The 23,714-nt window shown below is 49.4% G+C and overlaps 1 protein-coding gene across 4 annotated transcripts in view; it reads left to right on the top strand.

The window, feature by feature from the left end:
* The window catches only part of ARHGEF12 (Rho guanine nucleotide exchange factor 12), a 100,027-nt gene extending 77,200 nt beyond the window's left edge, over positions 1 to 22,827 (top strand). For all 4 annotated transcript variants that reach the window (XM_053269178.1, XM_053269177.1, XM_053269176.1 and 1 more), the window contains 14 exons: positions 1,356 to 1,481; positions 2,991 to 3,105; positions 3,928 to 4,028; positions 4,402 to 4,479; positions 4,849 to 4,924; positions 5,297 to 5,464; positions 6,025 to 6,112; positions 9,478 to 9,564; positions 9,698 to 9,768; positions 10,984 to 11,217; positions 11,890 to 12,351; positions 13,540 to 13,850; positions 16,060 to 16,132; positions 18,201 to 22,827. In XM_053269178.1, coding sequence (XP_053125153.1) covers positions 1,356 to 1,481; positions 2,991 to 3,105; positions 3,928 to 4,028; positions 4,402 to 4,479; positions 4,849 to 4,924; positions 5,297 to 5,464; positions 6,025 to 6,112; positions 9,478 to 9,564; positions 9,698 to 9,768; positions 10,984 to 11,217; positions 11,890 to 12,351; positions 13,540 to 13,850; positions 16,060 to 16,132; positions 18,201 to 18,211 — 2,001 coding nt within the window. In that variant the 3' untranslated portion in view covers positions 18,212 to 22,827. The remainder of the gene's footprint in view (positions 1 to 1,355; positions 1,482 to 2,990; positions 3,106 to 3,927; positions 4,029 to 4,401; positions 4,480 to 4,848; positions 4,925 to 5,296; positions 5,465 to 6,024; positions 6,113 to 9,477; positions 9,565 to 9,697; positions 9,769 to 10,983; positions 11,218 to 11,889; positions 12,352 to 13,539; positions 13,851 to 16,059; positions 16,133 to 18,200) is intronic.
* Positions 22,828 to 23,714: the final 887 nt, after the last annotated feature.

Here is a 23,714-nt window from a genome sequence, read left to right as displayed (position 1 = left end):
CTAGCTGAGTGCTTCTTTCTTATTCAATTAACAATAAATGAATGAATGAGTCATTTAGTGTAAAGGTGACCTGCAAAAAAGGGAGGATTTGTTCTGTCTTTTAAAAAAAAAATTGCCAGTGAAGGCGGTGGGATATATATATGAGAGAGAGAATTCGGGACGTGATGAGCAGACCAGGAAATGAACCATCTTTGAAAATGTTCAGGTTATAACATCTTGGCTTCATTTTGTGGATGGAGTCCCTTTTATTCTCAGAAGAATAAATTGGTGTGCGGAGTGTGAGAATTGAGAATGGTGTAGAGGGAGAGAAACGTTTCTCCCTCTCTCAAAACACTAGAATCAGAGGTCATCCCATGAAAATGCAAGGACATTTAGGACCGATAAAAGGAAGCACTTTTTCACATAGTGCATAATTAACCTATGGAATTCTCTGCCACAGGATATGGTGATGACCACCAGCCTGGGTGTCTTTAAAAGAGGCTTAGACAAATTCATGGAGGACAGGTCTGTCAGTGGCTACTGGTCTGATGGCCATGGGTCATGAATACCAGTTGCAGGAGACAAACAGCAGGAGAAAGGACATGCTTTCCTCTCTGGCCTGTGGGCTTCCCAGAGGCATCTGGTGGGCCGCTGTGGGGAACACGATGCTGGACTAGAGAGGCCTCCTTGGGCCTGATCCAGCAGGGCTGTTATTTAAGATGTATGTTCTGGTTCAGTTCAGTTTCTAATCTTCCAACAAGACTTTTATCAAAGAAAGTGCTCCATGATGTGACTTCAGCATGAAGTATGTGTTCTAAGCCCACCCTGATTACACTCAGAACTGAGCTGTGCCTGTTTCTACCAGGCATAATCTTTGCCCTACTTAGTGCACTGCCGATATCCAGCCTCTTGGGAGTTTTCCATGGGCCACCCATGTGCAAAGATACAGAATGTTCAGGCACAGTCGGAATCCCTGCCCCCAAGTTCCAGTGCAGGAAAACAGAGCAAAAAGGGCTGTTGCAAAGGGCTACAGGAGGGCCTGGCCAGTCCCATTTTCTGGGTGCATCTTTCACCCCCAACCCAGGGGCGCCTCTTCCATGAGACGAGGCGGTCGCCTCAGGCAGCAAATAATTGGAACACCAATGTGGCAGCAAGGTGCTCTCCTGCCCCCACCCACTCCAAAAGGGAAGAGGGGGAGGAGGCTTCATGCAAGCAGGGGCGGCATTTGATGCTCTACCTTGGGTGCACCCAAATCTGGAGCCTCCCATCCGTCTTTGTTATCAGAATAACATCGGTGTCTGCTGGTGCGGCACATGGCCTTGTAGTGAGCACTTCTTCTTTTTCTACATTTTGGTTTCTTTGGCTTCTTGTCTCAGTTCAGCGGAGCAGGGGAGGAGAAACTGAAGCACGCCACGGCCACCTTCTGCAGCAACCAGCCCTTTGCTCTGGAGGTAATTAAGTCCCGGCAGAAGAAGGACTCCCGCTTCCAGACTTTTGTCCAGGTAAATCTCACCGGGTTCTCCGTCTAGCCGATGCCTGTGGGAAGAACAGTAGAGGCTTCAGAGAGGGCACAGTGGTGGAGTATGTCCAGTATGTTCCCTTGGCTGTGGATTATTTTTGGCCATCACTTCTGAGGGAAGAGTCTAAATCCCAAAACGTATGGGGAAATGGTCCTAATTGCAGTTCAGGTCAATCGAGAGCTGTTCTGGACGATAGTAGTGTAGATTAGCAGATAATGTTTCCTCCAGAACGTCCCTGTGGTCAGCATAGCAAGCCAGGTGTGTGAGCTATCCAGTCGGTCATGGTCCAGGTTGGCTGTATGGTCTGGCAGAGACCCTCCTCATACCAGCGTAGGAAGCTGCTGAATCAGACCTTTGGTCCATCTAGTGCAGTATTGTCTACACTGACTGGCAGCAGCTCTCCAAGGTTACAAGCAGGAGTCTCTCCCAACCCTATCTGAAGATGCTGCCAGGAATTGAACCTGGGTCCTTCTGCATGCAAGCCAGAGGCTCTTCCACTGAGCTACAGCCCCATCTCCTCAGGGCAATATCTTACAGCCCTCTCATGTAGTCACTCATCCAAATGCAAGTGGAGGAGAGCTGGCCTTGGGGTAGCAAGCATGACTTGTCCCCTTAGCTAGGTAGGGTCCACCCTGGTTGCATTTGAATGGGAGACTACACATGTGAGCACTGTAAGATGTTCCCCTCAGGGGATGGAGCCACTCTGGGAAGAGCAGAGGTTTCCAAGGTCCCTCCCTGGCAGCATCTCCAAGATAGTGCTGAGAGAGACTCCTGCCTGCAACCTTGGAGAAGCCGCTGCCAGTCTGTGAAGACAATGCTGAGCTAGATGGACCAAGGGTCTGACTCAGTACATGGCAGCTTCCCATGTTCCTATGTAAACCATGCTTAGGCAAAGGGCAGAGGTGATGCTCACTACCACAAGACCAGCTCTCCACCCTCACGGGCTGGAATACCCCACACATCTGTAGGAGCTGGAGTGCTGAACCCTCCAAACAGGGCTGTGCTATGGGCCACGGAAGACCTGGTAGGTGTCTTACACTAGATGAAGTACAATATCCTGTTAGGCGAGGAGGAAAGGACAGCCTGCCTGGGCTTAATCCCCACATCACCACGGAAAGGCCTTTGCAGCCATTGGCTGGGATCTCGAATAGGGAATGGTATTCTGGAAAGCGTGCTGCTCTTTCTCCATCACGCGAGAGACAAAGATGTCTCCATTTAAGTCAGTGACTGAGATGGATGGCTGATGATATCACGTCCGTGTGAGGGAAGGAAGCCCCCACCAGCTTTTGTGATGAGCCTTTCCTCTCTGTAATGGCCCCAGACAACGGGACTGTGTTGTCGGTCTGATAAATCTTGGCGTTCCTTGACTTGTATTTAATTGCCAGAAATGTGAACCAGTGAGACATTCATATGATGAATAGACGGTACGCGTTCAGGTAATTATGGTTTAATAAAAATGACAGATGTGGTTATTATGCTGTTTAAATTTAGGATGCTGAGAGCAATCCGCTCTGTCGCCGGCTGCAGCTGAAAGATATAATTCCCACTGAAATGCAGAGGCTGACCAAATACCCCCTTCTGCTGGATAATATTGCAAAGTACTCAGGTATCACAAAGCTCTGTCTGCTAGTGGGTGGTAGGGGTTTAGGGCAGCTGTAAGAACAGTTTCAAGTTTCCGAAGGATCCCTGGTCCCATGACGCATTCTCTTTGAAAAATCTGAATTCCGGCCCCTGTCTCATTGCTACCTCGGCCATTTGAGCCCCCCTACGTCTTGCTCAGAATGTGGGGGAGAAACTCCTCTCTCGGTCACCAAGACATAATGCAAACATCGTTCTTTTGAGAGAATACTCAAGCATCCCAGAGAGCTCATAAGTGTGGGGCTAAGGGAGAGTGAATGGGAAATGGAGCTGTTTAATTTTGTTGTGGTTGCCACAACACAGACCTAAGGGCTGTAACAATGCACATGCCTGTATACAATCTTGGTAAATATTATTTTTTTTTTGCGGGGAGTAAAGCGCTGTAATTTGCTTTCTAAAACATCGCTCGATAAGGTGCAATGTTCGCAGCTTGTCCTAATAGCTGCCTTGTGACTCTCAGAATGTTGAGTGTTTACTATTGACAGGCGGCAACATTTATTTCAGTGGCACAGTCTGCAAATTATATCCTCTGAAAAGCTGTTGCCCATTTCCTTTGGTCTCACTATCCCTATATGATGATGGTTCTCTTCTGAGCCAAGGCAAAGGGATTGCTCCCGACATGGTTGTAGGATTCTAGAAGCAGCTCTGCAGCAGCAGGCAGGCAGGAGGTCTTTTGAAGCCAGGAATACATGCAAAAAAATGACTCGTAGGCACGCTTTCAGTTCGTTAAACTGTAACCTGGGAAGGATGCTTTCTGGAGAGCGCCACCTTGATCTCTGTCTCGTTTTAGAGCAAAGTGAGGAGAAGGAGAAAGTGAAGAGGGCAGCAGATCACTGCCGGCAGATCCTCAACTACGTGAACCAAGCTGTCAAAGAAGCGGAGAACAAGCAGGTGAGCGGGGCGAGGAGGGAGAGAGACCTGAGTTTGCACAAGCTATGAGGGACCCTCGACAACGGTGTGTAGCATCTATAGCAAAAAGATTGTGTGTAGCTTTGCTGCTAAAATGCTGCATAATGCTGGCATTTGGACCATAGGAAGGTGCCTTCCATTGGTCCATCTAACTCAGAGTAGATCGTTGTCTATACTGGCTAGCAGCAGCTCTCCAAGGTTTCAGGCAGGTTTTTCGCCGCCCTGTCAGGGACTGGACCCTGGGACCTTCCGCATGCATGCGAAGCTGGTGCTCTGCCAACTGAGCTATGACCCACCTGGTTGCACCTGGCTCAGTTTGACCGACTTGGTTGGCTTCCTTCTCTTTCATTTCTAGCATTTGGAAGACTATCAGCGTCGACTTGACTTGTCCTACCTGAAGCAGTCAGAGGGCCCTATGCTGGATGAGTTCAGGGTGAGTGGAAAGCCATGAGAGGAGCCCTGTAGATTTGAAAGCTTTATAGATCCTTTTGCTGCCAGTGTATAAAGCAGACCTTAACATTTTCTTCATGCCTTTTTTTTTTTTTTGGTCTGACACTGCTTCATGCTATTGCAAGTTTCTTTTCATAATTCGTGAAAAAGCATTCCGCATTACAGTGCATGTGTTGCTTGGCTAACGCCTTCACAAGAGTTCCAGAACTACTGTGGCTAGGTGCTAATTCCTAATTTTGCAATTACGAATGTTGACAGCCATACTTTGAAAGAGCAATGCTATAAATTCCTCCCGTTTGCATGCATGATCTTCCTGGGAATTTTACTCTTTTGCTCTGTGTTGTGTTGACAGAACTTGGATTTAACCAAGAAGAGGATGATTCACGAAGGGCCTCTGACCTGGAAGGTGAATCGTGACAAGACGATTGGTAAGCCCTCCAAGGTCTACTGACTTCCCATGAGGTTTGGGGCGGCGTGAGGGGGGCCAGTTGGACCCTGGAGGCACATATGCATGTCAAGTTTCCCTGGTACTCACAATAATGTAGGTAGGTTTCTTAGAGCTGATCAAGCTATTCCTGTGCATTTGGCAATGGGATGGAGGCTCATTCAGACCGTGCAAGGACACAGCAGTGATTCGCGAGATGATTCAGCCCCATCTGTAGCTCCGAAGGGAATGACTTGGCTGCCTCGTGAAGCCGGTGCACTGCTGATTACTGGCTCTGCGTGGGACGCATCCTTCTGCCTACCACGGAGAGTGGTCTGTAACCTCTTCCTGGCCGTCTTTTATCACCCTGCTGCAGATCTCTACACGCTGCTCTTGGAGGATGTTCTGGTGCTGTTGCAGAAGCAGGACGATAGGTTGGTGCTGCGATGTCACAGCAAGATCCTAGCTCCCACGGCAGACAGCAAGCACACATTCAGCCCCGTCATCAAGCTGAACACGGTCCTGGTGCGCCAGGTGGCCACAGGTTAGTGCAGCCAGAAACGTTGCCCAGAGAGGTGGCTTCTAGTCCTCCATGCGCCAGGCCCACAAATCGTGGCCATCGCTACCATCTCAGGGGACAAACGCTCCGAGTGATTTTTGGCAACCTCTGCAAATACGAATGGAGTGGGAAAGTTGAATCCATATAGAGAAGAGCAAAATGACTCCAGGAAGCCTCTTCAAGCAGGGGCGTGTCCATGTGGAAAAGCCTGTAAGTTAGGTCAGCTTCCTTCAAAACATGGACACTCCTTTGGTAACGGTAACTGCCATAGCTCTGGGGAAACGCACCAGCTGAGAGCTGTGATCGGTCCCAGAGGGGACAGTAATTGTCTTAGGTCTGGGTGAGCTCACTAGCTAAGATGAAGTTGCCTGGGGGGAAGTAACCTTTTCCTATTTGACTACACTTTGATCTCTGCAAGCAAAGTGCCACTCCATGCTCGTGTGGCTTTCTGGGAGATTCCCCCCCCCCGACCCCCAGCTCCTTGCCTCAATATGAATTCTAGACATGCTGTTTTCAGATTTAACCGCCTCTGTGTTTTCCCCCAGATAACAAAGCTTTCTTCGTCATCTCCATGTCAGAAAATGGAGCCCAGATTTATGAACTGGTGGCACAGACGGTTTCCGAAAAGACTGTGTAAGTGGGCTTTGCGGCCTCTGCCAGTGCACTGCATTTATCACTTCCTAAGGAGGGGAATAAATCTTGTGTTCCTGGGCTGTGAAGCTGTTTCTCGCTGGAAGTATTAGGCTGCTTGTACACAGTTCCTGGAGGTCCCCCCTGCTCCCTTTCCTAGGCTCATGCTCCAAACCAGAGATTCCCAAAGTTGAGTCCACAGTTGTCGTGGGGCTACAGTTCCCATCATCTCTAGCCAAAACGGCTTTTGGCCATTGTGGCCGCGGATGATAGGAGCTGTAGTCCAACAGCATCTCTGGACACAGAGTTTGAGAACCCCTGATTTAAAAACATCCTTGTTTCCAACTGGGTAGAAGGGGATGTGGAACTCTGGAGACGGTGTGGGAAGTTGGAGCTTGCATGGGGGCATCCTATGACTGCAGCAGACGTTATCTTTTGATTAAGACAGCAGAGCCTCAAAGCTTGCCAAAGAGAGCTCTCACTCATACCAACTAGTCGGTAGTATTTGTCTGCAACCTGGAGACTAACTAGCAAGGTGTATATGGGATGTTTGCTGTCATGATGTTGGCCTAATTCAGACATGGCATAGCAAACTGTATTGTTGAGCACAAGAGTTCTTAGGTTCGCACAATTCCTACTACTACTGCTCCATCTATGGAAGGAGAGCAGGTCTTGTGGTAGCAAGCATGCATTTGTCCCCTTTGCTAAGCAGGGTCCACCCTGGCTTGCATTTGAATGGGAGACTACATGTGTGAGCACTGTACGATCTTCCCCCTAGGCGTTGGGGCTGTGCAGGGAAGAGCTCTGCATGCTTGCATGCAAAAGGTTACAAGTTCCCTCCCTGGCATCTCCAGATAGGGCTGAGATTGGTTTCTGCCTGCAAGCTTGGAGAAGGTGTTGCCAGACTGTGTAAACAACACTGAGCTAGATGGTCTGACTCAGCAGAATGCAGTTATGCTTGTATGTCATCTTTCCACGTGACGGGAGATGGCTGGAAGCTTCCTTTCACTGTTCATAATAGACTGCAGTTGCAAGATCAGATCCTCATTTGATATCCTTGCTGGCTGGCTTGTTTAGCACACTTTTATACCAGATCTCAAAGTGGTTGGCAACTAATTAAAATAACATGCATGGCATGGAGAAAGTGGAGAGAGAGAGATTCTTTTCCCTCTCACACAACACTAGAACCAGGGATCACTCCATGAAATTGATTGCCAGGAGGTCTAGGACCAACAAACAGAAGTACTTTTTCACACAACGCGTGTTCCACTTGTGGAACTCTCTGCCACAGGATGTGGTGACAGCCAACAACCTGGATGGCTTTAAGAGGGGTTTGGATGACTTCATGGAGGAGAGGTCTATCAATGGCTACTAGTCAGAGGGCTGTGGGCCACCTCCAGCCTCAAGGGCAGGGTGCCTCTGAGTACCAGTTGCAGGGGAGTAATGGCAGGAGAGAAGGCAAGCCCTCAACGCCTGCCTGTGGCTTCCAGTGGCATCTGGTGGGCCACTGTGCGAAACAGGATGCTGGACTAGATGGGCCTTGGGCCTGATCCAGCAGGGCTGTTCTTATGTTCTTATCTATAAACTTTTTTAAAAAACTAAAGTTTAGAATCATGTTTAAAAAACCAACTAGGAGCCTGGCTGCACAGGCAGAGTGCATTAATAGTGCTCTTCTGAAGGCCACCAGAGAGGATGCAGCTCTTCCCTGTGCATTCCACAGCCCCAGGGTTGTGGTTTGAATACACACACACACAAGGTCACTTGACTCCTTGCCCACTTCATCAATTCATTGTGCTTGGGGCAGATGGGAGTTGTAGTTCAACAGCTGGTGCACCCCATTTGCCCACGCCTGAGCTAGCGTAAAGGACATTGCCTTGCATTATCTTCTGCCCGGACTTCTGCCTCGAGCAACTCAGATAATCCCCTGGAAAGAGAACTTCCAGAGAACGGCTTTGCTGACACTGCACCCTTCATTTCTTTGCTTCTGCTGCATCCTGTGTCCAGCAGCAATTATGCAAGGTTAATGGGACAGGCTGAAGGATGCTAGCTTTTCTGGGCAAAGGTGACCGGAGGTACAGGCTGCTCGTAGGAATTTTGCGACGTGCCTAAGCTTGGTCCAGCCTTGCCTTGCCTTGCCTTGAAAGCTGCCACAGTTGAGAAGGAAAGTGACTGTCCTTGGAAACTCTGAGGCTCCAGGGAGTTGGTTATGAGCCGGATCACCTCTTGCTGTTTGTTTGAGATGGATTTCTCGTCACCTCTGGCAGTCAATTGCCTTTTCATCCTACATGGTCTGGATGGCATGTAATTAAGAGTTTGTTTACAAGGTCAGGGGTGGCTTAGCTTCCCGAGGCAGTTTGCAGGCCGCGTCCTACTGAAGCAAAAAACACCAGACACAGGGAATGTGGGGGCTTTTCATACATTCTCTGGTTGATGTTCCTTTCAATGAATTCTGTTTCTCCTTTATACACACTGCAAATGTTCCTGGAAAGAGGAGTGAGGGTATTAATTATAAACTTTGAAAAGTTCACTGCAGAAAGAAAAGTGCGCAAGTCTTTATTTCCTGCAGGCAGTCTGCAATTAAAGCAACTTCCTCCTTGTAACGAAAGGCCTCAGCAGCGTGACGAGCTTTTTGTTCACCTGCCTGGCATCCCTAGTGGGCTCTTAACTTCCGAAGTGCAGAATTAGTCATTCTCTCTATTTTCATTCATGCTGCCTGGAGACACACTGGAGAGAAATGGCTTTCTGACGACTTCCTGATATATCCATGTGGTTTACTACTTTGGTTAAAAGAGCAGTCCTCTTAATAAGGAAAACTGTTTTTCTCGTCTCCTCTGCCCCCCACTCCCCCCCCCCATCATCAGCTATGCCATGGGGAAAGGGTTGTACAGGTCATCTTTGTAAGCCCCACTTAACCAATTGTTGCCAAACAGGTTTAAGTTAAGGCCCATTCACACGTTGCGTTCAACACTCATACAATGATTGTACACAGGTACAGTCATTCACATGTTATGTTGAATGTAGGTACAGCATTTCACTTCCTATCTGTACCATGCAAGGAACACAGGTATGCCAATTCATACAAACACATTTACGACTTTTAAGGGGCAAACTGCAGTGAAGTGTGATGGTGTGCAGGTGATACCTACACGCCTTTGAGTAAAGCTTTGATTGCTGCCATAATATAGAGGCGAGACAAGAAATACAAGAAGTGGAACGGTGCCTGTGTGCAAGGCAACAGCAATCTACTAGTCTGTGGGCAGTGAAAAATGATGCCTGATGAGTGAATGGGAGTGCCCACCAACAGTTTTGCATTGGTGGGGAGCGGGCAGGATGTTATCTTTAAGTGTGTCCTCCTTGCCTCCCTCCAGGTGGCAGGACCTCATAGCACGGATGGCAGGAACGGGGAAGGATGGAAGAGGCCAAGGGGTGATTCCATTACAATCCGGACCATGCGAGTAAGTTGCTGGGTTTCTGTTTTGGGTGCCGTTCTGACAACTGCATCAGCCTTAACCAGTCAGGGTCTTAAAGAAAGAAAAGCAAGTTGTGTTGCTGTTCAGTACGTGTGGTTAATTTGTTTTCGTCTTGCAGGGAGGAGGAGGAGGACCAGCCTAAACTGAAGGGAGGGCAAGTGACTCCTGACAGCAGCATGCAGAGTCCAGGTAAGATGTCCATGGAACTGCTCATTAGGAGGTTTTCCTGATGCCATGTGGGTGACCTTTTTGTCCGTACTCAAGGCCAGCAGTTGAAGGCAAGACCTCAAAGAAAGAGTTGTCAAACCAGCAAAAGCTGACTGCAAGAGGAGGGGTTATCTAGGAGGAGGAGCCCCACCGCTTCCTGGAGCTGGCCCTGATCCATAGGAACACAAGAAGCTCCCTTCTTACCCGACCATAGGTCCATCTAGTTCAGAATTGTCTTCACAGACTGGCAGCGGCTTCTTCAAGGTTGCAGGCAGGAATCTCTCTCTCAGCCCTATGTTGGAGATGCTGCCAGGGAGGGAACTTGGAACCTAGATGTTCTTCCCAGAGCGGCTCCATCCCCTTAGGCGAATATCTTACAATGTTCACACTTCTAGTCTCCCAATTCATATGCAACCAGGGTGGACCCTGCTTAGCTAAGGGGACATGTCATGCTTGCTACCACAAGGCCAGATCTCCTCCCTTAGGGCAGGTGCTGGAGCTGGCCGGCACCTCCTCCTGAGTAGGGCCATCAGGAGAGAGGCCCTGCACAGCTGGCGGGCTACTGTTGAACTGAGTGGACTTTTGGTCTGGTGGAACAAGGGCGACTTCTCGTATGCATTGGAAGTCTTTCTGCAGTTGTTCGTTTCTTTCAGGAAAAACTGCAAGGGGTTGTGGGGTGGGGCAGAGTGGAGCAAAAGCCCCATTCTGGAACTGTGTTCCAATGTTCCTCCTCCCCCCGGGTCTGTGTCATTCAATAACCAAACATACGTTTAAACACATGGGGCTCATTCGCACGAGTGCTCACTGAGTAGGAGCCCTGTCCTAACCAGTGTTGGGAGCAGTGTGCTCCTGGCTTTTGAATGTCTGCGAGGGAAAAACAAGGTCAGAGGTGCCGGCAGAGATTGTCTGTTGAGTGGCAGCTGGTTCCGAGGGCTCCATCCTGCCCAGCAGCTGCAGCCAGCTGCTTAATGAGGTAGGAGGGAAAGCCCTCTGACCCAGCTGCCGTTTTACAGAGGATTACAGTCAGCGCCTCAGGATGATGTTGGACTTCCACTCCCAGACTCCCCATTATGGGAGTTGAAGTCCGACAGCATCTGGGCACCCAGGTGTGAGAACCCCTGCCCGCCCAGCCCCTGGGCGAAGAGCAGCATTCATGCAGAGTGGCCTTGATTCTGGTGGGCCATGGTTTGCTTCCAGATAAAGACCTGGGCCTGGAGTCCCCCCTGCTGCTGAAGGCGCAGCCTCTATCCGCAGCCTCCGTGTCGGAGAAGTCGGAAGAGGAGGAGCTGCTGGAGGCCGAGGGGCCGTTTGGGAAAGAACCGCCGGCAGACCTGCTGATCAAAGAGTCCTCCGAGCGCTACAGCCACACCAGTCCGGAGCTCCCTTTCCAAATCTCAGAAGAGCAATGGGCGTTGGATGCACTAAGGAATTGTAAGTATACGCCAGGGGCGGTCTGGCTGTTTGGGTAGGGAAGGGCTCATGGGCAGCCATTGCCTGTTGAGCCAGATAAGCACCCTATATTAGTAGAACCCCAAGACTTTCCCACACCTGTGGATTGGGGCCGTGGCTCAGCAGTAGAGCATCGACTTGGTCTGCGGAAGGTCCCAGGTTCACTCCCTGGCAGCATCTCGAGGTAGGGCAGGGAAGAAAGGCTCGGTATCGGTCAGCTGCTTATGTCTATGGATCTCAGACCAGCAGCAGGGCTGGGAAAGGTCTCTGACTGAGACCACAGAGGAGGGATTCGCAAGCTTGGGTTGTCGGCCTGAAACTCCCATCGCCCCTTGCCGTGAGTGCCTTTGCCTGGTTCTTAGCTGTCAGCTTTTTACTAATCACTTTTAATTTGAAACTTTTGAAATTTGCAATTCTAAATGTGGTTTTAGCTTTGGCTTTTAACTTGTTTAAATGTGTTAAACTTTCACTTAAGTTTCTTTCTATTTTATTCAGGTTGTGAGCCTCCCCGAGCAGCAGTGTACTGGAGGGGCGGGGCATAAATTGATTGATTGATTGATTGATTGGCGGGGGTGATGGGAGTTGTAGTCCAGCAACATCTGGCATAAAGCCCACCTGCTAAATTCCGTTACTGTTGTTCATGTTTCCTTTCAGTGGGCTTGTTGAAGCAGCTTCTGATGGAGCAGCTGGGCCTGTCCGAAAAGGGCCCCCTCGTGGCCCGGCAGCGTTTCTCCAGGCATAGGACAGTTTCCCAGGGGACCCAAGTGGAGAGCGGTGCCCGGAGAGGACTGCATCATTTGGACAGTGCCAAGCCCTCCCTCTCCGGGGCTAGCCGGACACCTTCCAGCACAGGAGCAAGTCATTTGGGACTTTGTTACAGCCCCCGGACTTCGGGGGAGTTCGTGCCGCTGGGGGACCCCACACCAAGGAGCAGTCAGCTGACGGACCCCCTGAGCACGGATCCAGATACCCCAACCACGGAGCTGGAAGGGGTGGGGGCCGAGGAGGGCGGGGAGCACTTTTTTGATGCTCGCGAAGCCCACAGCGACGAGAACCAGTCCGAAGGCGAAGTGGCGGAGAGGAAGGAGGAAGAGGAGGTGCAGTTGCGGATCTCAGGTGAGCAAATCCCACAGAGGAATAAGGACGTGGGAAGCTGCCTTCTGCGGAGTGAGACCGTGGGCTCCTCCAGCTCAGTACTGCCTACTCGGTCTGGCAGCAGCTCTCCAGGGCTTCATGCAGGAGTCTTTCCCAGTCCTAGCTGGACATGCTGCCAGGGACTGACCACTGAGCTACAGCCCCCATCCCTATAGGAAGCTGCTTTATATCGAGTCAGACTCTGGGTCGATCTAGCTCAGGATCGTCTACTCTGGCTGGCAGCAGCTTATCCAGGTGTTCTCACAGGGGTCTTTCCCAGCCATATGCCAGGAACCTTCTGCATGCCAAGCAGGGGCTGTGCCACTGAGCTGTGGTCCTTCTCCAGTAGGAACAGAGGAAACTGCCTTCTGCTGAGTCAGAAGTCTGGTCCATCTAGACAGTATTGTCTGCACTGACTGGCAGCAGGGCTTCAGGCAAGAGTCTTTCCCAGCTGTGCCTGGAGATCCTGCCAGGGATTGAACCTGGGACCTTCTGCATGGAAAGCAGGTGCTCTCCCACTGAGATACAGCCCCATCTCCCCCTTGTGGAGGAGAGCTGGTCTGGTGGTAGCAAGCATGACTTGTCCCCTTAGCTAAGCAGGGTCCACCCTGGTTGCACATGAATGAGAGACTAGACGTGTGAGCAGCACTGTCAAATATTCCCCTTAGGGGGTGGAGCCACTTTGGGAAGAGCAGAAGGTTCCAAGTTCCCTCCCTGGCAGCATCTCCAAGAGAGGGCTGAGAGAAATTCCCGCCTGCAACCTTGGAGAAGCTGCTGCCGGTCTGTGTAGACAATACTGAGCTAGATGGACCAATGGTCTGACGCAGTACATGGCAGCTTCCTACGTTCCTTTCTCTGGGATGGACTGGAATGAAATATTGCCACAATCAGAGATGATGCCAAAACATCCTAGTTCAGATGGTGCACACAGGCCTCTGTTTTGAGCTTTCTTGTGCCTCTAGGATTAGCAAGAAGGGCCAGATAGACAGGCTTGAGCCCAAATATCAAGCCATTAAGTTCTAAATACATCTGAAGCTTCTGCAAAAGTTTGCCATATGTCACACTTCCATGGCACGCAGTGAGGTGAAGATGACATGCATATTTCACTATCTCTTTCGACAAGCTTTTCTGATCTGGGAGCATATTGGCATCAAGGTATTCTCTTTGCAGGAAATTATTTGATCCTTGATGGATACGGGACAGTCCAGGAGAGCTCCACAGATGAGGAGGTCTCTTCGCTGGTCCTACAGTGCACTTCGGGCAACGGCACAATGGACTCCCCCCACCCACAGCCAGCCCTTCTGCGGGATGCCCAGTTGGTCAGAGGAGACTCGCCGTTTGCAGAGGAATCAATGGCCTCCCCCTGGGATCCTGCTGAGGAATCCTCACACGTACTCAGCCCTCCCTTCTCCTCCGTAGAGTCACGTAGCCTGATCATGCATTACATACAGAAGATAGAAGCCAATCTTGAACACTTAAAGGTACTGTACAGTGTATTTGTGTGAATGTATTGTTTCCCTTGGGTCCCTGTTTCTTTAAGGACGTCACATTTTTAGTTGAGGGAAAAGGTGACCTCGATCGTGGTTTTAGAAACCATGATCAGGGTTTATGAAATTAAGCATGGACTGGTGAGAAGAGAGAGACTTTTCTCCCCCTCATAACACTAGAACCAACAGTCGTTGCATGAAATGGACTGCCAGCAAATTTAGGATGGACAAAAGGAAGTATTTTTTCACACAGCACATAGTTAACCTAAAGAATTCTCCGCCACAGGATGTGGTGGTTGGATCCAAGCTTGGATGGCTTTAAGCAAGGCATAGACAAATTCATGGAGGACAGGTCTATCAATGTTTGTTAGTCTTGGTGACTGCAGTTTATCTCCAGGCTCAGAGCAAGGATGCCTCTGAATTCTAGTCGCAGGGGAGCAACAGCAGTAGAGAAGGCGTGCCTTCATCGCTTGCCTGTGGCCTCCTCAGAGGCATCCAGTGGGCCACTGTGGGAAACAGGTTGCTGGGCTGCATAGGACTTGGTCCTGACCCTGCAGGAACAGTTCATATCATGTTAAGACCTAAGGATAGATGCATCTTTATCTCCTGGCCTGACTCCCATGGCAGTTCTTCCGACTGAGGTCGGTGGTAGTTCTCATGCCATAAATGCCGAGACCAGCAAACGTAGATGCTGTCTAGATCTTAGAGATCCAGGGGTCACAGGCTGAGATCAGTCTGGATTTACTGAAGCAGGGTATCAAGTCCTAACCACCTAAGGGGAGAAGTAGACAGGATCTCAGCAGCTGGAAGAAAAAGGCCAGCATTTGCTTAGAGGAGAATCTAGATCCGGGGATGGGTCCGTAGCTCAGGGCTAAAGCATCTGCTTAGCACACACAAGGTCCCAGGTTCAGTCCCTGGCAGCAACTCCAGGTAGGCCTGAGAAAAATCTTGTGAGCGATCCCATAGAAATAGGAAGTGTGTCTGTATCACCTCTTCACTCTAACCCAGAAGCAGTCTGCCCACAGCCTGGTGGGGAATCCTCTTCATGAGTGTAAGATATTTCTTTACTTTACTTGGAGATTGAGATGGGTTCCACCGTAGCCCTCTTCAGATCCTACATTGTCCATGTGTACAGTGTCTGTTTTAGTGTGAACAACTATACATGTGTTAACTTAAAAGTGAACCTGGGTACAGGTCCCCCAAATGCAGGGTACAAGTTCAGCAATGCAGTGCCATATGTGCATTGAACATAAGGTGCATACTGATCTGTACATTGTGCATAACATGAGTAGAGGCCTTGTGAAAATTTCGTCTGGGAATTGGCCCGGGTCTTCGTATGGAGAATAATGTCAAGGACTCCTGGCCAAGAAGATGCTATAAAGTGCAGTCTTTGCTGTCGTGGTAATGGCTGTATGGTAGTTACTTAAGAAAGCAACTACCACATTTAACATTCCTAAAGTGCCTCTTCTCACGTTTGAAGGGCTGCTCTGCCCATTGCCACCACAACTGCAAGACTCTGCCCCCTTATCCCAGAGTAAGGTCAACTTTTTGATTTAGTACAGGAGAACCTCAGTGTTCGTGGGGGTTCCATTCTCCGCTACTACTGTGGATACGGAAACCACGAATACTGGGTTATTGGTGCAATGGGATTGTGAAGGTTAGGTTCCAGGAGAGGAAAATCGGCTGAAAATTGTCCTTTTGGGGGTGTTTTTCTTTTCAAAGTGGGGCTAAAAGGACCTAGAAATTGGCAGCTTGGGGTGCTCCACAGGTCCCCAGCAGTCCAATAATGCCCTCCAGGAGTCAAAAATTGCCATCTTTTGCCCATTGTTGTTGTTGTTTTTAAATGATCCATAAAACGGCTCTCTGTGACAAAATGGAGACCGGGCATGACCTCCGAGCCACCCCTGAACTGTGGATACGCAGATCTAACCCTTTTTTACTTCTCCACGCCCACCCCCGCGTATACCGAGGTCAGTATACGTGGCCTATTACCCGGCCACGGAGAGTGAATCTGCAATTAACGAGATGCTCCTGTGTGAGAAGGAGACACTGTCCCTCGGCACGTGAGCTCCCCACGTTGGTTTAAAACGCAGTCTTGGGAAGGCTCCCAAGCTGGATCTGTTAGTTCCGGTCCCTTTGAGTCCAAATGTTCCTCTGCAAGCAGACCACAGATCAAGCTTCTGTGCTGGGTTGTCTCTTTCAGGAGATGGAGGAGAACTACGCCACTCTTCTTCGGCAAAGGCTGGCTGGCTCAGCCCCTACAGACGAGCACTCAGGTACGCCCCTGAACAGTAATTGAATGCTCCAGTATCTCTGGGCCTTGGCACCAGAGGCCACCAGTGGAGCCAGCAGGTAATCTTTCTCGTGAAAGTCTTCAGAGCTTTCGTTTTGGCTCCAGCTTTTTCAGGAGAAGCTGCTGGCTCCAAGACATTGTGAATCAATGCTCAGGTCTGCTGACACTGCAGTCCTGCCTCTAAGCGGATTGTGTGGTAGACGCTCTCCTCTCCTTTTAACCCCGCTCTCTCCTCACTGATGATGTGCACTGATGTGTCAATCAAAATGGGCCAATAGCTCTAAGGAGCCAACAGAAGATCAGCGAAGGGCTCTTCCCATGTTACCTTTTCCCTCTTCAGAATTTAGAAGCTTGTGCGCAACTGAGGTTTTTTGTTGGATTTTTTAAAAAAAGGCTGAAGATGGGGATCTTTTCAGAATGAGCTAGCAAGCTTCTGTGTGACAGGCTTGCATAGCTCCATTCTGACGTGGCTTGCACTCCTGCGGTGACTTTCATTATTTTTAACAGGGACCACTTGGGGCAAGACATCTTCAATGAGAGCCTTTCAGTTCTCAGTGCTGGCTTGGCCCTTTAAGAGCGATGGGAATCCTTCCTCAGGAGCTCTGTGGGGAAAACTCTGAGAAGGGCTGTACTTCACAGCACTTTGTGTGTATGCCTTCCAAGATGGCTCTGTCTCCCTTGAACAGCAAGAACAAATATCTATATACTGCTTTTCGACAAAAGTTTCCAAAGCGGTTTACATAGAGAAATAATAAACAAACAAATAAAATGGCTCCCTGCCCCCAAAGGGTTCACTATCTAAAAAAGAAACAGAATAGACACCAGCAACAGGTGATTCTCTTTATTTAGCAGGGGGAGAGTAACTGGCCCTATCCACCCCCAGCACAGTACTTCCAGTGACTGTTGCTGGTGTGTGTCCTATGTTTCTTTTTAGAATGTGAGCCCTTTGGGGACAGGGAGCCATCTTATTTGTTTGTTATCTCTCTTTGTAAACTGCCCTGAGCCATTTTTGGAAGGGCGGTATAGAAATCGAATTATTATTATTATTATTATTATTAACAACAGCCACTGGGAGGGATGTTGTGCTGGGTATGGATAGAGCCACTTGCTCTCCCCCTGCTCAGGAAAGAGAACCACCACTTTAAAAAGGTGCCTCTTTTGCCCACTTCAAGGCAGCCCCTGCCCAGTGCTGGGCAAAGCGAGAATGGTCCTCTCCGCTCCAGATGGAGCCTTAGCTCTTCCCTGGAGCCTTCCCTGGTTCAGTCCCTGGCAGCATCTCCAGGTAGGACTGGGAGAGACTCCTGCCTGAAACCTCAGAGAGCTGGCTGATGGTCTGACTCAGTATAAGGCTGCTTCACATGTCTGTGTTCCTATCTAGCCTCAGTCGAAGCTTCGCATAGGCTTCATAAATAAACAAGGAAATAAATAGTCAGGGGGCTGCTCTTAGGGCTGAAAGAGGCCTCCACTGGCACTGCGGGTTGCCCTCCCTTCTGTCCTCTGTGCGGCCACATGTGGGTATGGTGCTTGTCCTAGCCAGAAGCCTGCGAGAAGCTCAGAAGTTCATAGGAACCGTGACTCCATTGCTAGCTCACAATCTGTAGCAAGACACAAGGGCTCCTGCTCCTACCTCCTCAGTTCGGTTTTGGTTTTTTGCACCATGATGCGATTCTTTGTTTCTGCTGTTAGAGGAAACAGAAAGAACGGCATCATTCCCCGCCTCCTCTGTTCATGCTGAACTGTGTAATACAGAGATGCATCTCCGTAAACGACGGGAGAGCTTTCTCTGGGATACTGTTAGAAGCGGAGATGAGTTTCCTTGATTGTGCACCTTCTATAAAGAGGAGGAGGAGGGTGTAATGGCAGGACGGTAGTCATAGAAAAGCAAGCTCCATGAAGCAAATGTGATACCAGGCAATAAAGGGAACTTGATGGGAGCTCTGGTTGGCGGTGGTTCATTTCTGGATTTGGCTGTGCATGAGAATCACAGTCCTTGCCTCTTTTGCAGCACAGCCTCTACCTTTCCACCCACCCACCCCCTCTTTCTTCCTCAGATAAAAGTTAGTCACGCTTCCTGTAAGTGGCTGAAGTTTGGACGGAAGTATCAGCCTTGTCTGCACCTGACGGCCTTCTGCCTGGACTCTGTGGCGGGGGAGGTCACTTTCTGCTGACCATCCAAGCACTAAGGGTGCTCCAGCAGGTTGGGGGTGGGGGGGAGGGGGCACTTTCCTTCTGGGCCTCTGCACTAGCCTGTCGGGGAGAGGTGGTTTTTCTGTTCTCCTTCTCCTCCTCTTCCTCCTCCTCCTCCTCTTGCTCTTCCTCGCAACCAGGTTTTTAAAATTCAGAACAGAGGAAAGAGGGGAAGGGGGTGGGGGAAAGAAACCAAATGTATAAAGCTTTGGGTGTAGGATATAAAAAAAATGTATCTAGACATATAAAAAACAAATCAATGTATTTATTTGACTTCATTCCGTGTACTGAAAGCACACTTTAATTTGTATTTTATTTTTGCTTTGAGAAGAAAAAAAGTGCCAGTCTGTAGGCCTCTGACATCCTTCTGCTCCTTGAAGCTTCATGCGAGGCCAGGGTGGGTGGGTGGCGCCTCTCTCAGTTTTTCACTGGATCAGATTCTGCTGGTAACCGGACTGTGCTCAGAAAAGCTACCCACGGGCCACGTCCAGCGCAGTGAGGACAGCTTCCTTCTGGTTATGCACTGAGGATCCACCATGCACTACATCGGTGCTGGAAGGCTGGACACCTGGTTCTCTTTTGGAACCTCCTTCATTGACATGTGAGGGGTTTTTAAAAAAATTAATGTTTTCCCTTCCGCCCTTGACTTTGGGTCGACCTTGAACTGGACTGTCCGCATGGAAAGCAGTGACATGGCCTCTTGTTTTGTGTCTTTTCCCCACCCTCCAAAGCCTTTCCCAGATCAGGGCAGACCTGTTAGAAATGTGCTTACAGCTACCATCTGCGCCTGTCGAGTCCTTCCTGATGCAGGCAGCAGCCCCTGCAAAAGTTCTCCACTGCTGTTTCAGAGTGTTAGGAATCTTCCATGCCCAGGAGTATGCCTTGCAGACCATTGAGGGGTGGAGAGCAGCAGCATTTGGGTTTTTTTATTTGGCTTGCACTGTTTGTGCCAAAGTGCTTTTGAAATGACCGTGGTTAGTCCAGAGGGGTCAACAACAAAGAAAAACAGAATAGCCAGAAAGCAGCTCTGCCATATTTCACTAACCGATTTCTGGTATTCCAGGGCGTTCTAAATCACCCCCAGTCTGAGAATGGAAATTGCAGCCTTATACGGCACAGATTTAAAAACACTAGCGTGGAGCGTTGCGTGCACTGCATCACCCATAATTGGTCCTGGGATGGATGCTGCCTGCATGAGACGAATCAGTTTGGAATTCAGCTGTTGATGTTGCCTCTCTGTTTCTGCACCATCCACCTAAATCTTGGGCTGCCTTTCCTGACCAGCCAGATCTGAAGGTGCCAAACCCTTGAAATTCCTGTAATGTGTTTTCTTTCTGCTGTGTGTGAAGTGTGGAGGATCTTCCTTCCTTCCCTCCCTCCCTCCAGTGTGAAGGTCATTCCCCCTGCTCCATTAACACAGAAACACATTTTCCCTGTAGCTGTAATGGCCAAGAATCAAAACTGCTGTTTCCCAGTCATGCGAAACGCAAACCTCTCCTTCCCCTCGCAGGAAGAAGAGTAGCGCAAAAGCAGGCAGGCTGAATGGGGGAGACGCGTAGGTCCCCTTCAAGCATTTGGAGCCCGTGAACTGACACGTATCACCAGAGCGGAGAAGCCAGGTGTGCGGCTCACCATCTCTCTTCAGTGGCAGGAACCCCTGCAGAGCCAAAGTGTCTCTTTCCATGCCTGCAGGAATTTCCTGCTCCCAGTATCGACCTGAATGCTGCAGGGTCCTGCTAGCTCTCACTTCCCGATTTTTTCCAAGTAGCAAATCCTAAAGTCCTCCCCCCCCCGCCGCCCCCCATACATGAATCTTTTATTTTGCCTCCTTTTGCCAGCCCACTTGAGCTGGCAAGATGAATCAGTGCACCTTTCCTGTTTCAGGGGCTGCTTTTCCAGCCCCTGTTAACGTCACACTCATTGGGTTTCGCTTCCCTTGCCACGGTCCTTGCCATGGTCTAGACGCCATGTTTGCATTCTGATCAGTCCTTCGTGGGAGTGGCTTTTGAGCAGCCCAGTGCCTCGTTTTCATTTGCAGATCCTTGATGCCAGTCTGCCTCTGCTGCTGCTTTGGGAGGCGAGAGTCCTGAGATCCTTGCCTGCCCTTTTGCCACCTCTGAGAGTGTCACCACCGAACAGCAGAGGACGCCCTCTGAGGATGACGTTCCCTAAAAGATACCTGGGGGTTAGTTTCTCAGAATCAACCACATAAGGCAGGTTAACAGAAGACAGTGTTAGTGGCAGTCTTCTCAATCTTCCATGGTAGACCGAAGCCCTTTTTTTTGTTGTTCTGGGAAGCAAAACAAAGTGTTGTGCTCTCTTCCAGTTGTCCAGTTGTGTGTTAGAGGTCCCGCCCGCCCCAGTTTGTCGGGTTTTTGCAGATTTTCCTGTGCTACATTATACAATCTTCCTGTTAAGGGCATTATTCTGCTTATAAGGAGGGGAATGGAAAACGAGGATTGTCTCTTGCTCCCAATACCGTAACCAAAAATCCCCAGGCTAACTCCGTAGCGCATCTACTGTACGACAAGCCCCCAACACAGATTGATTTTTTGTGGAGAGGGTCAATATTCAAATGCACTTTGTGGAGTCCTTTTTCTTTTTAAGTATTTGAATAGTCATGAGGAATTCCAGCCAAAGATACCTTTCCTGTCGTTAACGGCTGGCTATGAACATTCCCATCTTTGGACTGGATAGCAGGATGGAGCTCTCTTTATCCCCCCACCCCACCCCCCAAAAAACCGCCACAAAGAAACACCAGTCATGAAAGACTTCCTTAAGAGGAGAATTTGAAGATGTCTGCTCCATAGCACTTAGGAATTTTGCTTCTTCTTTTGTTTTCTTTGCTTTAATCTAGATTTATGGAACCAGTTGGTAGGGAATTCAAGTTCAAAAGGCAATCCAGGTGGCAGCTTTCTGTCTGTGCCAGTTGGGCTCGGTCTATGCACAAAACAGAATGAGGTCGCAGAATCCCCAAATGGTAGAGCAGGTGGGGGGGCCTGGGACCAACCGCAAAGGAGCTATAGGTGAAAGTTGTGATCTCCATAGGGTTGCCATGTGTTCAACAACAACTTCCCCCCTCCTCTTTGGCCGCCGTAGCTGCGGATGATAAGTGTCCGTGTCCGGGAACCTCCTCCATAGGGGCCTCTTCTACAATAACACAAGGGCCAATATACCCTTCCCTCTTGGCTGGCAGGTAGGGTGTCTGCGTGTATGTCTGCACTTCTGTCTTATGCCTCCCATTAGAGCAGTTTCTACTTGGTGTACACCCTTCGACTGAACCAATTGCTGAACTCTTAGCAGCTGCGTCTGAGAGCCTGGCAGACGTGCAGGTGAGCGGGGCATAAAATAGAAATCCTATTTGCTTTCCTAGTGGAGGAGGGCGTCTTCCAGAGCAAGGAGTGGGGGTGGTCTTTTTGCCCATGTAAAAAGACCCTCCATCCACACTGGAGAAAGAACCTACCACTGGGAGCGCCAATGTTTGGAAAGCATCTCTCTGTACAAAAACAGTCCGCTGCCAGTAGAAGGGGAAGAAGATGGCTCTCTAGCTTCCTGTGCAAGGTTGTTTTTGTTTCAGGGGTGGGATGAGGGGTTTGCACAACAAAACTGTGCTAGTTACCTGTTTTGGTGGTGCCACACACATCATAGGCTCCCCGCACCTTATCTGCCATTTGAGCTTGCAAGGTATAGCATCGCGGGGGGGGGGGGGGGAACAGTTCACAAGAGGCCCCATGTTGCTCACGGGCATTGGGTCTACTAGACTGATGCACCCACTTCCTGCAAAACGATCTCCCAAGGAAAGGCCCTGAACCAGGTTGGGAAAGAACGGTGGAGACTCAACATTCCTTTCCTTTCTCGCGTCATGTCTCCATAAGAAATGCTGCCCCTTATTGGTCATTTGCCTTTCCAACAGGAAGAGCTGTCTGTCTCTTTGCTTGGGTTAGTTTCCCCCTCTAGAATCTCAGTACAGCCCATGTTTGAGGATGCCATTTGATCCTTCACCCTCCCTTGCACCTCCTTCCCATCTGCAACGGAACAGTTCTCTAAAAGAAACACTGCAGCCAGTTGAGCACTACTTTAGCTTTGCTTTAAAAAAAGAGTTGTAGTCATGTTTCTGTTTTCACTTCACCATACAATCATGTATTCCTTCTAACAGATTTTTTTCTCCTTCTAAGTTAAAAAAAAATAATTCAATCTGGAAGTATTATTTGAAAAAGCAAAATACAAAAAAGGCCTCTCATTAATTATCCTGTATTTTTAACAGATCATGTTTTTTTGAATGTTTAAGGAAAAAAAAGAATTTTATTGTCCTAATTATCCAGATGTACGTATGTTTGTTAAATAGCTCTCTTATTAATTAGCTGATAAGGTGGTATGTTTTCGGAACAAAATACTGGTCATTTTTTAAAAAATGAGTTTTGTTGGGGGTTTTTGGAGTCTGGGTAATAGAAAATTAAAGCATTCAAATATCAGTAAATAAGCTTAAAGGAACCAACCATTTGTGTGTGTTGTTCTGTTTGGTGTTTTCCGTCCTCTGAAACCTGGCAACACACCCTGTTCAGTGGAGCGGCAAGGGGGGTGGTGGTGACGGACAGATGAAGCTGATGGGGCTCATATTTGGTTGAACTGACCTTTCCAATTCATTGACGTGGCAACAAAAGGCCAGCTCTCTCCTCGCAGAGTTAAAGCTCGAGTTAATACTAGAAGGGCTATAGCTCAGAGGTAGAGCACGATTTGCGTGAAGAAGGCCCCAGGCTCAGCTCCCCTTTATCTCCAAGGATCTCAGATGGTGAGTCTGGCAAAACCTGCCCGAATCCTTGGAGAGCCGGGTCTAGGTGGGCCAGAAGTCTGACTCGTATGCTCTGTGCTGCAGAGGGTACCTTTCTGCTGGCCTCTCTGGCAAGTTGGGCATCAGGTACCATCATTAACCTGTGGGTTTCTCTGCCACATGATGTGGTGGTGGCCACCAGCCTGCATGGCTTTAAAAGGGGCTAAGACCAGTTCATGGAGGACACGTATATCCATGGCTACTAGTTTTAAGCAACTTAAAACCATTATTAAAATACTTAAACCAGTTTTTAACACCCTGGAAAACCAGGCCAAACCTTTTCAGTTTAAAAACTCTGGAAGGTCAGGCCAAACAGATAGGTCTTAAGGGTTCTCCTGAAGGCTAATAATGAACTCAGATGATGTATGTCTGCTGGAAGTGCATTCCACAGCCCAGGAGCAGCTACAAAGAAGGTCCACCTCTGAGTTGCCACCGGGCGTGTTGCTGGCTACTGAAGACAGACCTCCTCAGAGGGCCTTGACGTGCAGTGGGGATCGTGCAGAAGAAGGCCTCTCTAAGATAACTTGGATGGGCTTTGAGCTTGATCCAT

The sequence above is a fragment of the Hemicordylus capensis genome, chromosome 8, assembly GCF_027244095.1.
Source record: "Hemicordylus capensis ecotype Gifberg chromosome 8, rHemCap1.1.pri, whole genome shotgun sequence".
In the NCBI taxonomy this organism is placed as follows: domain Eukaryota; kingdom Metazoa; phylum Chordata; class Lepidosauria; order Squamata; family Cordylidae; genus Hemicordylus; species Hemicordylus capensis.
Note: the sequence above shows the minus strand (reverse complement) of the source record. Positions and strands in the feature narration are given on the sequence as shown.